At 54.5% G+C, this 14,868-nt stretch overlaps 1 protein-coding gene across 1 annotated transcript; it reads right to left on the bottom strand.

The window, feature by feature from the left end:
- Positions 1–6,774: 6,774 nt before the first annotated feature.
- Positions 6,775–9,699, bottom strand: LOC122456678. Its single transcript, XM_043497177.1, has 2 exons — positions 8,161–9,699; positions 6,775–7,866 (listed from the first exon to the last, which is right to left on the bottom strand). The coding sequence occupies exons 1-2, from the start codon at positions 9,006–9,008 to the stop codon at positions 7,050–7,052; spliced, it is 1,665 nt and encodes a 554-aa protein (XP_043353112.1). The 5' UTR covers positions 9,009–9,699; the 3' UTR covers positions 6,775–7,049.
- Positions 9,700–14,868: the final 5,169 nt, after the last annotated feature.

Here is a 14,868-nt window from a genome sequence, read left to right as displayed (position 1 = left end):
AAATCCCTCCTCCTCAAGACTCTATTTGTGCAACGCCTAGGCCATGATATGACTACGGCTCTGAGGCACCACAATAAGACAGTAAAATAATGCTTCCAGGAACTATGGCCATTCAAAAGGCAAGGCAGAGGCTGTTAATCTCTCTTGTATCTCAGTGACTAGATGACTCAGGGAAAGAGTTAACCCTAGACGTCGCTCAGTAAATAGCAACCCTGGAGGAATCCAAATATCGCTCCAATGGCTGGGAAGCAGAGCTCGGGTTGCCAGACATCACATAGCTAAGAATCAGCTATGCACCATGTTAACCTACTGGTCCATCCCCTGTCGCCCATTGCCAGCTTCTGGCAAACAGAGGCTAGAGACACCATCCCTGCCCATCCTGGCCTTTCTTATGTTGGCTACCTCCCAGTTCCAAAAGGAAGGGGGAGGGTTGATGGGAAACGGGGTCCCTGAGTCTGACAGTCCCCGGGAGCACACATGTTGGTTCGGGCATCGGGGGAGACAAAAATCATCACCCCGCAGGATAGGGGGCGGGCCTGAGCGGGCATGAGAGACTGTCCCTCTTGCTTGCTATCATGGTGCACCTGGCGAGGAGCGGCAGGGCCCTGGGGTGTTTTGGGGACAGATGCGGGGCAGGCCCAGCCCTTGTGCTGTGGCAGGGTCGCCAGGTGCAGCCTCGTTGCTGAGTCCGTGTCCCGGGGGGAGCTGCAGGTCCCTCACCTCTGTGTAGCCAGTGCCCTGTGCTCCTCTTTGCCATGCTGGGCAATAGCACGGAGGCTCCTTCTAATCTCTGGGACTCCGGGACTCAGCTGCGCAGCTGCCTTCAACCACTTGGGGTCTCAACTATTATTCATGGGCTTTTGAATTTAGTCACTTCATTTATTAGAGTAAAGAAGCAGGAAGCATGAACTGACTACGCTGAGGGGAAATGGTCCGGATTTGCTATGCTGACGTTCACAGAGTTAAATATATCTGCTGGTAACCTTGGTTTGTAGGTAGAGGGAAAATGGCTTGCAACAATGACTGGTTGATTTGCTTCTAGGAATAGCCTTTCAGCACCTTTGTAAAACTGTAATGAAAATTAGCCTGCCTAGATAACCCATCTAGTTGCCTTTTACCGGGCCCGTTCATAATGAAAAATATTTTACTTACCTATTAAAAAAGACTTTGAGGACAAATGACTCGTAAGTTAATGGTTCTAACTTTGATCTTTTCCCACTGTACTTCGCTTGAAAACGAGTAGCAAACAATGTCTGATTTGCCCGTGTGAAAGTGCTGAATAATTTAAAATGACAGGCGAGTTATTTTGCTGTTTGGTCTTCTTGGAATGGAATTTAAATGAAAATCCAGACTTGTAACTGAAATGCAGGGTGGTGGGTACCAAGTCCGACTCCGTGGGTGCTCCAGGACTGGGGCGGGGCCTCATGCAAGGGGTGCAGTGGGGGCAGGGCCAGGGGCAGAAGCGGGGGTCGAGCACCCACAGGGGAAAGGGGAAGTCGGCACTTATGCTACCAAGTATTTTTGATTTCACTGTCGTGTGTTTAGGAAAGGCAGAATAGTTACTTTGGTCATTTATTTCAAAATACAGACACAGAAGATTCAGGAAAAAGTTTTCTGACAAACAGATTCTTTACTAGGCATATTAATACAGAACTCTGAGTAACACTTCATTTAACTTGTACTGCAGAAAAAGGTCACAATAACTAAAACGGGCGCAATTATATTGTATTATTTTAACAAATGAAATATATAGAATTTTCAAATATTGAAATAGTTATACAGAGCCAGGAATGGACTTCAAATTTCTAGACTCCAGTTCTTATTTCACTGGAGCAGGGGATTCTTCATCTGGCATGAGGTCCCCAATCTTCAGGGTGGTGGATATCACCCAACAGGGCCGCAGGTGGGCCCCTCTAAACTATGCCCAGGACACTCTCCCTTTCTCTATGGCCAAATGGGGCGATGGGGAATCTGAAGGAGGGGGGTCCCAAGATAGACAGGAGCAGGCTCGTGGGATGAAATAGCTGAGCAGTGCCTCAGAGATGGGTGGTTGTGTGGATAACTTTGTTGACATGGGCAAGGCACCCAGATGCCACGGTGAGGATCGCCATAGATACAGCTGGCCACTAAAGCAAAGAAGAACAGTGTTTCCCTTGGCATGGTGGGTCATAGGAGCATCACAGGGTGTTGCGAAGTGGGGAGACAAGGGCCAGGCCAGGAGCCAGACCTTCTCCAAGGGGGCTGAGGACAGGAACTCACAGTGCTTGTGTCCGGTGGGGTCGTTGCATGGAACTGGGGTGTGTGTGAATCCAGAGTCATTCTGTGGGCCGCACCGAAGCTCGATTTGAATTGGTGCTGCGGCTTCAATGGCTTCGGCAACCTGTTCGTCTCACTCCCTGGCCTGCGTGTCATGGATTTTCGGTCCTGTGCAGCTTCCAAATTTGTTCTGGGCCTGGCATCTCCCTGCCCTGGGGTCCCTCCCCCGGCCCCACGTCCCCGTTCCTTCGTGCTCCAGGGGTGCGTCCGAGGGTTCGTCTCCAGGGGGGTGAACCTGGGGCATTGAGGAGCTGGTGTCCGCGTCCCTCCCCACATGGCTATGGGGCTGTCTTCCTCCTCCCATGCCCTCGCGCTGCCCATGCTCCGGCCTTTCCCCACGGTGCCAGCACTGGGCAAAAATTCAACAGTTTTTTGAGACAATGGTTACCCGGAAAGAAGTTTGATTAGTGTTCGTCTTTGGTGCACCAAACACAAAGGGAGAAATACCCCTTTGTGTTTATAAATTCTGTGCCCTAGTTAGGGGGGCAAATGACAGGCACATGGGTCCCATTGGCTGTCCTGACACAGTTTGGGAACCCCGTGTGTGCAAAGCCACCAGTGATTTCCTGAGCATTGCCCAGCATTGTGAGTTGGTTGGCCAACACCTTGTCAATGGCACAACCGACCTGCCCCAACAGTTGATCTCCCCATGCCGAATGGGTTGGCTACAGGCCAGTAACGTCGTGGGGTGGCCAACTTCCAGAGGGCAGTGGTGAGCCGCTTCCCCAGGGGTATGGACACTGTGTGTCGCTACGTGTCGCTGAAGCTCCAGAGTCAGTTCTGCACCGAGCTCAGAAGAGGTAACCTTCCCCAGCCGGACACTGTCTCACCGCTCCTGGGTCGCCCCAGCCCTGCAGAACCATCCTCTCCACCGACCCACGCTGGGTTCCCAGGCCCAGAAACGGCGCTGAGCGCTGTGTGGCTGATCCAGGAACTGGTCCTTTAGTTCCAACAGCTCTGAATCGTCCTTTGCCTCCCCCTCGTCCTGCCGCCACCAGCACAGAGTGGTCTCTGCCGTAGAATATTCTTCTGCTCCTGCATCCTGCCTCCTCGGTGGCACCACCATGGCGGAGGGGAGCAGTGTTGGATCCAGGCAGGCGGCAGCAGGTTGACAATGGTGCGAGCCCAGGGCGAAAGAAACCATGGGGGTGCAGACAGCGGAAATGTGGGACTTTTTAAAAAATATTCTAACCCACCTGGCTTCCCACAATTCACACCAAAAACAATCCCAGGATGCTTGTTGCTCAGGAATGAAGCAAAGGACCATGGGATATCCCCCGAGGATGCGATGCCTTCAGTTCGCAGCAAAACAGCCGCTGTGTGTTCTCATGTTGCAAATTGAAAGGAACGGGCCGTGCGTGGGCACGCTATTGCATCCTGCAAGTTACCATCAAAGAGCTTCGGATTGAAGGCCCCACATAGATGATTCTTTAGTCTCTGCCCAATACTTTGCAGCTTATAGGAAATATCTAGCAATCCATGGCCATCATCCCGACACCTGCAGCGTGTACTGGATTCTCCCCTCCTCACCTTTACACACTGTGATTAAATTCTCCCCCCACTCATCCCACCCGGAGATGAACTCCAGCTTCTTCCTGCCCCAATGGATCAGCAGCTGGGCATTGGCTGCACACACCAGGGCTCCTGGCAGAATCCCTCCCAGACTTGGTGAAAACTGTCTCTTAGATCACCCCGTCCCCACTACATGACCCCAGTTTGTTTGACACTCTCCATAGGGTGTCGGCGCTCAGTGGTTCTGGGTGGGTGTGTAACCGAACCAGGTACATGTGTACGAGGAGCTCCCCAATATCGTACTGGGGTCTCCCGTCCCTGTAGTGCACAGAGATCTCACACTCCCCCTCCCCTGACAGGAATTTCAGTCTCCTCCTGTCCCAACACAACCTCAGTCTGGTGTTTCCCTGCACCCATGGGGGCTCCCGGCTGAGCTGGTAAATGGCCTCCCCAAAGCAGATGCTCAGCTACTTGTCCAGCACCCCCCAGTGCCCCAGTCTGTCCTGCACCCTCGCTAGGTCTGCGATGCTCAGCGGCTCTGGGCTGGCGTGTGACCAAGTCACTGTCTCCTCCCAGTTCTGTGATGTGATACTGGGGTTCCCCATCGGCGAGGAGCACGAGATCTCACACTGCCCCTGGCTGGAGACGAACTCCAGCTCCCCCCAGCCCCACTGGATCAGCAGCCTGGCGTTCTCCTTTGCACACACCGGGGCTCCAAAATGAATTGGTTCAAGGCTTGGGGAATATAGGATGTATCGATGTCTCCCAAACAGGACCCCAGTTTTCTCATCGCTCTCCATAGGGAGGGTGTCACCGTGTCTCCGTGGGTCACTGCTGAGAATACCAGACTGAGGACAAACCACTGAGCAACGGGGCAGACTCACCCCCAAACTGGTGGTTATTCTGTCGTAGATATACCGAGCCAGAAACAGCAGTAAATGTCTGTCTCACCACACTGGCGAACAAGAAGTCAGAAGTGCAGTCTCCTTAGGCATTCCAGGCCTGGATTCAACATCCAGACACTGGACTCTGTGGTGAGTGGTTACTGAAAACCAATGTCATCACGTGTAGGGTCCGCTAATCCCGAGAGATCAGCCAGACAGCGGGTCAATATAGCACTCAGATCTTGCCCAATAATCGGACTGCTGCCAATCCTTTAGTAGCTAATATCTGAAGGTTTATTTATAAGCAAAAAGAAAGAGGCGAGAATTAAAATGGTCAAAGAAATCATGAGCATATCGTCATGGCAAAGTTCTTGGATCAGGTTTGTAGCAGTGATGTTACGACTGCTGGCTTGTACACTGGGCTGTCCCTAGCCATTTTGGTGCCCTACGCAGCCCCCCCCCCGTGGGGTGTGTGTGGGGCCCCAGGCCTCCGCGGGGGGCGGCAGGAGCAGGCTTGGGGGGCAAGGGGGAACTTCCCCCAGCACTAGCCGGCGGAGCAGGTTGGGGCCGGGTCGCTCCATTTCCTGCCGCCCAGTGAGTGCAGGCCTGACCCCACACTCATGGGGCGGCCGGAAGCGGAGTGACCCGGCCCCAACCCACTCCACTCTGCTCCCCTGGCTCCCAGCCTTGGGGTTTGGGGAGCTGGGGGGTACCACCCCCCCCAGCACTCACCGGTGGCGCGGCTGGGAGCCGGGGGCACGGAGCGGGCTGGGACCGGGTCACTTCACTTACTGCTGCCAGTGAGTGCAGGGCGCCCGACCCCTGCTGCAATCCTCAGGGGAGTCGGGGTGGGGTGGGGGCAGAGACTTTGGGGAAGGGGTGGAATGGGGGCAGGGCTGGGGCCATGGGGAAGAGACGGGGCAGGGGCTGGAGCAGCAAGAATATGGTGCCCCAAATTTCTTTGCGTAGGGGTAGGGACGGCCCTGCTTGTCCAGTCTCTGGTAACTTCCTACAGATTGGAAGGTCCTTAGTCCATCCTCAATATGCTCCTTTTAGTGTAAGGTCCGAGCTCAGAGCAGGAAAGAGGCAAACTGGAGATGCTTCCAGGGTCTTTTAAACCTTCTCCCATGTGGAGGGGATGCTCTCCGCCTTAGTGTGTGGGAAATTGCAGGCACAAGATGGAGTCCAGGGTCACATGAGCAAGTCACAGGCCCTTCGATGAGTCACAGAAGAAGCCATTATCCGTATTCTGGCGAAAGCGTCCACAGGAAGGCTCATGGGACCGGGACAAGCATCTTCTGTGGCCCATGGAGAGAGAGAGAAATGTAGGGTTACCATCCGTCTGTATTTCCCCGGCCATGTCCGGCTTTTTCGTCTTTAAATAAAGTCTGGGATTCCCCCCCCCCAACCCCATGCAGAGTGCGGGGCCTGATTGAGCCACTCCCATTGGCCTCCAGCAGCCAGAGCCCCCCACTGCTCCCCACTCCCGCTGCCTCGACAGCGCTCTGCAGGGAAGGGGCTGTGTGCTCGGCAGCCTGTTTTGTCTCCACGGGGAGCCAGGGACTCGATAAGGGAAGTCCTGGGGGGCAGGCAGGCAGCAGGGGGAAGGTTGGCTGGGTCGGGAGTTCTGGGGGGGGTGCTTTCAGGGGGCGGGGGTGTGGAGAGGGATCAGGGCAGTCAAGGGACAGGGAGCAGGGGGGGGTGGATGGGTCAGGAGTTCTGGGGGTCCTGTCAGGGGGCGGGGAGCAGATGGATGGGGCGTGGGAGTCCTGGGGGGTCTGTCTGGGGGCAGGGGTGTGGATAAGGGTTGGGGCAGTCGGGACAGGTAGGGGGTAGGGTCCTAGGGGGACAGTTAGGGTGGGGGGGTCCCAGGAGGGGGCAGTCAGGGGACAAGGAGCAGGAGGGGGTTGTGGGTTCTGAGGCAGGCAGTTAGGGGGCGGGAAGTGGGAGGGAGTGGATGGGGGCCGGGTGGGGGCAGGGCTAGGGCAGGGTTTGGATGGGGCTCCCCCCCACGTCCTCTGTTTTGATTGTTGAAATATAGTAACCCCAGATAAATGTTTTCTTTAACGGGCCATCAACTTGAACAGTCCATTCGAAGTGGCAGGTAGACTGGGTGTAAAGTGCCCTGCGGGTGTTGCTCAGGATACAGCACGCGGGTAGGATGCCAGTGGAGAGTCAATATTTATCACTTGGGGTACAAGGATGATACATGTCTATGAACGGGGGAATCGTACTTGGTAGATAGTAACTTTTCCATTGGTCTTCACATGATGCACTTCTTACAAGTTTTGGTGCAATTGTACAACCGTGGTAGCAGCAAAGACATACGCTCCTATTTCAATCATGCGACGTCTCAGGGGGTTGGTGCGCTGGCTCTGGTAGGGTGTGTAACCGAGCCAGGTTTATGTGCCCTGGGAGCTCCCCAACCTCGTACTGGGCTCTCCTGTGCCTATATCGCACAGAGATCTCACACTGCCCCTCTCCTGACAGGAACTCCAGTCTATTCCTGTCCCAGCAGATCCCCATCCTGGCGTTCCCTTGAACCCATGGGGGCTCCCAGCTGAACCGGGGAATGGCCACCCCAAAGCAGACACTCAGCTCTTCGCCCAGCCCCCCCCAGTGCCCCAGTCTGTCCCGCACCCTCACTAGGGCTGCAACACTCAGTGGCTCTGGGCTGGCGTGTGACCAAGTCACTGGCCTGTCCCCTCCCAGCTCTGTGATGTGATACTGGGGTTCCCCATCGGCGAGGAGCACCGAGATCTCACACTGCCCCTGGCCGGAGACAAACTCCAGCTCCCCCCAGCCCCCCTGGATCAGCAGCCTGGCGTTCTCCTGCACGCACCGGGGCTCCTGAACAAATCGGTCCAAGGCGTGGGAAATACAGGCTCTTAGGATACCGGTGTCTTCCTGACAGGACCCCAATTTTTTCAACACTCTCTGTAGGCCATCGGCGCTCAGTGGTTCTGCGTGGGCACATAACCGAGCCAGGTACATGTGCATGGGGAGCTCCCCGACCTCATACTGGGGTCTCCCGTCCCTACAGCACACGGAGATCTCACACTGCCCCTCCCCTGACAGGAACTCCAGGGTCCGTCCATCCCAGCTGATCCCCATCCTGGTGTTCCCCTGCACACACCGGGGCTCCTGGCTGAACCTGGAAATGGCCTCCCCCAAGCAGCTGCTCAGCTCCTCATCCAGGACCCCCCAGTCCCCCAGTCTGTCCCGCACCCTCGCTAGGTCTGCGACCCTCAGCGGCTCTGGGCTGGTGAGTGACCAAGTCACTGGCCTGTCCCCTCCCAGCTCTGTGATGCGATACTGGGGTTCCCCATCGGCGAGGAGCACCGAGATCTCACACTGCCCCTGGCCAGAGACAAACTCCAGCTTCTCCCTGCCCCACTGGACCAGCAGCCTGGCGTTCTCCTGCACGCACCGGGGCTCCCGGCTGAACCTGGAAATGGCCTCCCCAAAGCAGATTCTCAGCTCCTCACCCAGCGCCCCCCAGTACCCCAATCTGTCCCGCACCCTCGCTAGATCTGCGACGCTCAGCGGCTCTGGGCTGGAGTGTAACCAAGTCACTGGCCTGTCCCCTCCCAGCTCTGTGATGTGATACTGGGGATTCCCGTCAGTGAGGAGCACCGAGATCTCACACTGCCCCTGGCCGGAGACGAACTCCAGCTCCTGCCTGCCCCACCAGACCCGCAGCCTGGCGTTCTCCTGCACGCACCGGGGCTCCCGTCTGAAGCCCTCCCAGGCTCTGTGAAAGCAGGCCCTGAGCGCAGCAGTGTCTCCCTGAGAGAAACGCAGCCCCGTGAACAACGCCAGCAGCCTGTTAGAACTGAGCCGTTCCTTGCGGGAACGTAACCAGGCCACATACAAGTGCTCGGGGAGGTCCTTAATATGGAGATAATAATGGGGATTTCCTTCATGATAGAAAACAGAGATTGTGTAACCGCCATCCCCCGACAGGAACTCCAGGCTCCCCCCGGTCCAACTCAACATCATCCTGGCGTTCCCCTGCACGCACGGGGGCTCCCGGCAGAACCTCTCCAGGGCGAGGTGCAGGCAGCTGCCCAGCTCCTCGCCCAGCTCCCCGCATCGCTCCAGTCCATCCCGCGCTCCCTGCAGGGTCTCCATGCTCAGCACCTGGGGGCGAGCGCGTAACCTGGCCAGACACACGTCCCCCGTGGGCTCAGCGACGTGGCCCTGGGGCTCCCCATTGGTATCACACACACGCATCTCACACTCCCCCTCCCCTGAGGTGAGCGTCAGCTCTGCCCCCTCACTGCGGTCTCCCATCCTGGCGCTGCCCCCACACACGAGGGCTCCCCGCTGGACTCGGTGGAAGCAGCTTCTCTGGGATTTGGATGCTTCCTCTGGTGAGTCACTCTCTGCGCTGTGATGTGCAACTTAGCCCACTCACAGACTTTGGGTTGGACCCTGCTGAAGACCCATCCACGGCCCCATCAGTGAGTTGCCTGTTCCTCCCATCTTCTCCTCTCTCTGTCCATGGGGATGCACCCATACCACAGGCCCAAGCTCCGCGTCACAGTTTGGTTTTGTGTTGCCCTGAGTGGGGCTCTAGGTCGGAGTCCTGCAGAACGGGGCTGAAACGAGCTCTCATCTCATCCGTCGCGTCCCCCTGGGATTGCAGATTCCACCAGGTTCCCAGGGCGGAGCAGATGCAGGTCGCATGGATTCAGTTTGGTCCTTCTGGGGCGTCCTCCTCCCAAGGGCTCCACTCAGCTTCCAGCAGGTCCTGAGAAGAAAACAGGAGAACGTTAGGGCTGGTCAGGGGGGTGAGTCTGGAGTCTCCCAGAGCTACAGGGCTCAGGTCACAGCCCCAGGCAATGGCTCATGGAGCAGATACAGGAGAGAAGTATTTCTGTCCTTAACGGCACCAGGCGGGGTGTCCAACACGCAGCCCGGGGCCGGATCCAGCCTTCGCTCTGCGTTTACATGGCTGCAGGACGTGTTCAGCTTGTGCAGGGTTTGGGAGTGGAGGCACCAAAGGAACGAGGCGCCGTGACGCTGAGTGTCACCACGCCCGACTTTCCGGTGTCTGGCAGATCCCTGCCATTCACCGCACCGGAGTTCGGCACCTGGGCTCCTATACAACGAACGGGGAGAGCCGGATCCCCGAGACTTCGATTCACAATGGGGCCGTACCTAGGCATACACCGCACACGCGGCTGCATGGGGCACCTAAAAATTTGGGGCACCATTTCCCCTCGCTGGCAGACAGGCTGATTAGAACACCGGCAGCCAATCAAGAAGCTGCTAGAATCAATTAAGGCAGGCTAATCAGGGCACCTGGGGTTTAAAGAGAAGCTCACTTCAGCTTGTGGTGTGCATGTGAGGAGCGGGGAGCAAGAGGCGCTAGGAGCTGAGAGTGAGAACGCGGACTGTCGGAGGACTGAGGGGTACAAGCATTATCGGACACCAGGAGGAAGGTCCTGCGGTGAGGATAATGAAGGTGTTGGGAGGAGGCCATGGGGAAGTAGCCCAGGGAGTTGTACCTGTCGCACAGCTGTTCCAGGAGGCTCTCTAGACAGCTGCATCCCACAGGGCCCTGGGCTGGAACCTGGAGTAGAGGGCGGGCCCGGGTTCCCCCCAAAACCTCCCAACTCCTGGTCAGACCCAGAAGGAGTTGACCTGGACTGTGGGTTCAGAAAAACGGCCAAGCTGAGGGCTGCCGTGAAGCTCCAAGGCGAGCAAATCCGCCCATAAGCGCAAGACCCACCAAGGTAGAGGAGGAACTTTGTCACAACTGGTCTCCTCTCTTCTCCGGCCCCTCCCCTGCGCTGGGCCGGGGGGCTTCTCCCCAACCCCATCCCAGCCCCCTCCCTCACTTGCTCCTCAGCCAGCCGGCTCTGCAGCCCCAGCCCCGGGGAGCCCAGAGCGGCACGGCCGGTCACTGGCAGCGCGGCAGCCTGGAGCAGAATCCCTCCCTGGACCCTGCCTGGAGGAGCGAAACTTCCACGTGAGTCAGTGGGGGGAACTTAAAATGCTCACTGTCTCTCACACTTCCCTAACACACACACACACACACTGTCTCTCTCACACGCAGACCGGCTCTCACACCCACATACACTCTGCCTCTCACGAGTCACAGTCCCCCAACACAGATTGTTGCACACACACACACAGGCTCACACTCCCTAATATACACTCTATCGCACAGTCCCCCAACACACAGTCTCTCTCTCACACACACACACACACACACACACACACACACACACACACACACACAGAGGCTCTCTCTCTGTCTCTCTCTCACACACACATGCCTGCGGGCGTTCATGCGCACGCACACACACGCACACACACTTGTATTATTGTTGTTGTTACTGCTTGGTACTTCCTGTCACAATGCTTTGGATTGCCAGTTTGAAAGCCTGTCAAAATCTATTACCTAAAGGCCACATCCTGCCATTGACCTGAGTGGGAGACCCACTGTGCATTGTGGGGAGGGCGTGGTCCAGAATTTACACCCCAGCGCACGGATCACCGCCCAAGAGGGAACCCGGCCCTGTGCTCTGAATAAGTCTGACACCCCTGCCACAAGCGTTGTCACTTGTTTGAGAACATCACATCCTGCTGTGTCTCCTTCTGTTCTTCATCTCCTGTCCTCCTCCCACTTGGTCTGAATCTTTCTATATCACCGTAGGTGCGTCTCTGCTGCCTGAACCCCTCTCTGCCCCACCACCGACATGTGTTTCCCTGCTAGCTACGTCACCTGCATTCCCTCCTCAGCTTCCTACACACCATTTGTTTAACAAAGGGAAAGGCCGGGCTCTTAGGGGTGATGGAGGGCTGCAGCTTTAAGGCAAGAAGCAGTGGGTTTAAGGAGGTGAGGGGTCTCCAAAGCAGGTGGGTTTGGGGAAGGGAGTCCCTGTCCTGTCCTCCTTGAGCAGAGCAGGGGGAGGAAAGGAGGCAACATGCAGAGTTCTCTTGTGATAAGTGGGCCTGAAATTTACCCTCACTGTGAGCTCAACTGTAAGAAGTATGTGAAAGTCCATACGATGTTACAATAATCTATAACAAGAAACGCTGAAGAGAAAAGGTACAAATGAGAGACAGAAAGACGGGCATTAGTCCAAACAAAAAGGCCCCCTGATATAGTTCAAGGATGGTGTTAAAATCCTGCTTGGTAAATGAGAAAATGTGGGTCTGGAAATTAATGAACCAAAATTGGTGGGGTGGATATTAGGGCTAATGGGTGGGCAAAATAATGAGGGGATGGGCTACTCCTCCCATCACTCCCTTTTTGGGTCCTCGAAGAGAGAGACTTCAGGGGAAAATACAAAAGAACAGACGGAAGCTGTCATCATCATGGCTACCGATCCCCACCCTTTCCTGGGGCCCTCGGCCTTCATCATCCTGATGCTGAGAAATGTTCTTACTAGATAGGCCCAGAGAGTCTGATCCACATGATACCACCAACCTACCGGCTCCACCTCAATCCAAAACATGTAACAGCAACTCCTATCAGGCTTGACAAACTCACCCAAACAACCTTAACTCTGCCCTTTGTGTCACCCTGCTTAGAACAACTGAAAACAGAAAATAATCCTACCCTTACAGAAACAAACATTGGAAAGTTTGCAAACACACAATGTAAGACACCAACACAACCTTAACGCTGTCCTCTAGTCGTTATTCTTGATCGGTTAATTGTGCCTGAAATAACTAACCTCCCGCCCCAAACTAGAGTCCTCCTCCTTCACATCATCTTCTACCTAAGAGGTTCTCAAACTCTTTTTCCTGGGACACGCTTTGAAAATATTTCAGGCTGTAACAACACCCCCATCAAAAAGTGACGAACCCCCCATACCATGTCACCCTTACATCTGCGCTGCTGCTGGCAGAGCTGGGCACCCAATTAGCAGACACTGCTCTTGTGACCCCCCTACAATAGTCATGCAACTGCCTTTTGGGTCGGGACCCTCAGAGAAAGACGGCTCCATCTGTTCTTCCTTGAGGCTCACGATTTGGGAAGTGGAGACAGCTCATTCCATACCTGGTGTCGGACGCAGCAGAGGGGCCTCCCACAAGCTCCCACAGGGAACAAGAAACTCCTCAGCCATGGGAGAAGTTGGTGGGGCTGGAGGATCATGGGTGGCTGATAAAGGGTCACCACTGGTTCAGAGACTCACCCCAAATCCCGAGGGGGCCCATTTAATATGGAAAATAAGCAACATTTCCCTGAACAACCACCCTGCCCAATTCCCATCTCCTAAAGCCAGTGCCTTGGCCCACTCTGTGAAGACCTTGGGTGAAATCCTGGGCGTTTTTCCACTGACTTCACTGGGCCCTGGACTTGATCCTTTTCCACGTAGGAGAGGGAACAAGAGGCAGAAATAGAGAGAGAGACCCTGAGACAAGGTCACCTACTTACCGGGTTTGGGAGATCCTCTCTTCTAGGGCTCGGGCGACGGGCTCCGCTCTGGCCCCAAATCTGCCATTATCCTCATGACATGTCTTGGTTTCCAAATGGTGCCGGAGCCTTTTCCTGTTCAGCACAGACTTTAAGCTCAGGTTAGGCTGGTCTATGCCTGCAGCTGGGCTGGGCGCGGTGAGACACATAGGGGAGGGCTCAGGGCCTTTCACCTGCCGTGATACACCTTCCCTGCGGACTTTGATTCCAGGTGGAGGGGAAAGAGATAAACAAATGACTGGGAGAAGAGACACATCCTATGGGAGCCCCAGCAGTCCTGGATTTCCCATGCTAATAAAGTTTGCAGATGATACAAAGCTGGGAGGTATTCCCAATTCAGAGAAGGATCGGGATATTATACAGGAGGATCTGGATGACCTTGTAAACTGGAGTAATAGTAATAGGATGAAATTTAATAATGAGAAGTGTAAGGTTATGCATTTAGGGATTAATAACAAGAATTTTAGTTATAAGCTTGGGACACATCAATTAGAAGTAACGGAAGAGGAGAAGGACCTTGGAGTATTGGTTGATCATAGGATGACTATGAGCTGCCAATGTGATATGGCTGTGAAAAAAGCTAATGCGGTTTTGGGATGCATCAGGAGAGGCATTTCCAGTAGGGATAAGGAGGTTTTAGTACCGTTATACAAGGCACTGGTGAGACCTCACCTGGAATACTGTGTGCAGTTCTGGTCTCTCATGTTTAAAAAGGATTAATTCAAACTGGAACAGGTACAGAGAAGGGCTACTAGGATGATCCGAGGAATGGAAAACTTGCCTTAATAAAGGAGACTTAAGGAGTTTGGCTTGTTTAACTAAAAGAAGGTTGAGGGGAGATAGGATTGCTCTCTCTAAATATATCAGAGGGATAAATACAGGAGAGGGAGAGGAATTATTTCAGCTCAGCACCAATGTGGACACAAGAACAAATGGGTATAAACTGGCCACCAGGAAGTTTAGATTTGAAATTAGACAAAGGTTTCTAACCATCAGAGGAGTGAAGTTTTGGAATAGCCTTCCAAGGGAAGCAGTGGTATGATGGTATGATGGGGATAATGTGATTTTGGTAATTAATTGATCTTTAAATATTCAGGGTAAATAGGCCTAATCCCCTGAGTTGGGATATTAGATGGATGGGATCTGAGTTACCCAGGAAAGAATTTTCTGTAGTATCTGGCTGGTGAATATTGCTCATATGCTCAGGGTTTAGCTGATCGCCATATTTGGGGTCGGGAAGAAATTTTCCTCCAGGGCAGATTGGAAGAGGCCCTGGAGATTTTTCGCCTTCCTCTGTAGCATGGGGCACGGGTCACTTGAGGGAGGATTCTCTGATCCTTGAAATCTTTAAACCACGATTTGAGGACTTCAATAGCTCAGACATAGGTGAGGTTTTTCGTAGGAGTGGGTGGGTGAGATTCTGTGGCCTGCGTTGTGCAGGAGGTCGGACTAGATGATCAGAATGGTCCCTTCTGACCTTAGTATCTATGAATCTATTTGTGCTGCTCTTGTCTGGACTCTCTCCAATTTGTTCACATCTTTCTTAAAGTGTGGTGCCCAGAATTGGATACAGTACTCCAGATGAGGCCTCCCAGTGCCATATAGAGTGGAACAATTACCTCCTGCATCTTACACCCAACACTCCCATTAGTACATCCAAGAATGGAATTTGCCTTTTTTGCAACTGCATCACAATGTTGACTCATATGCCGTTTG

The sequence above is a fragment of the Dermochelys coriacea genome, chromosome 14 (assembly GCF_009764565.3).
Source record: "Dermochelys coriacea isolate rDerCor1 chromosome 14, rDerCor1.pri.v4, whole genome shotgun sequence".
Lineage (NCBI taxonomy): Eukaryota > Metazoa > Chordata > Testudines > Dermochelyidae > Dermochelys > Dermochelys coriacea.
The sequence above is the reverse complement of the archived record's forward strand: the minus strand, read 5'-3'. Positions and strand labels throughout refer to the sequence as shown.

Excerpts from the sequence above, each read along its gene's own strand:
- LOC122456678 (XM_043497177.1), bottom strand. The coding sequence starts at position 9,008 with ATGGGAGACCGCAGTGAGGGGGCAGAGCTGACGCTCACCTCAGGGGAG. Across the intron at positions 7,867-8,160 it reads TTTGGGGAGGCCATTTCCAG|GTTCAGCCAGGAGCCCCGGT; the intron begins GTTCAGCCGGGA and ends GGCCATTTCCAG.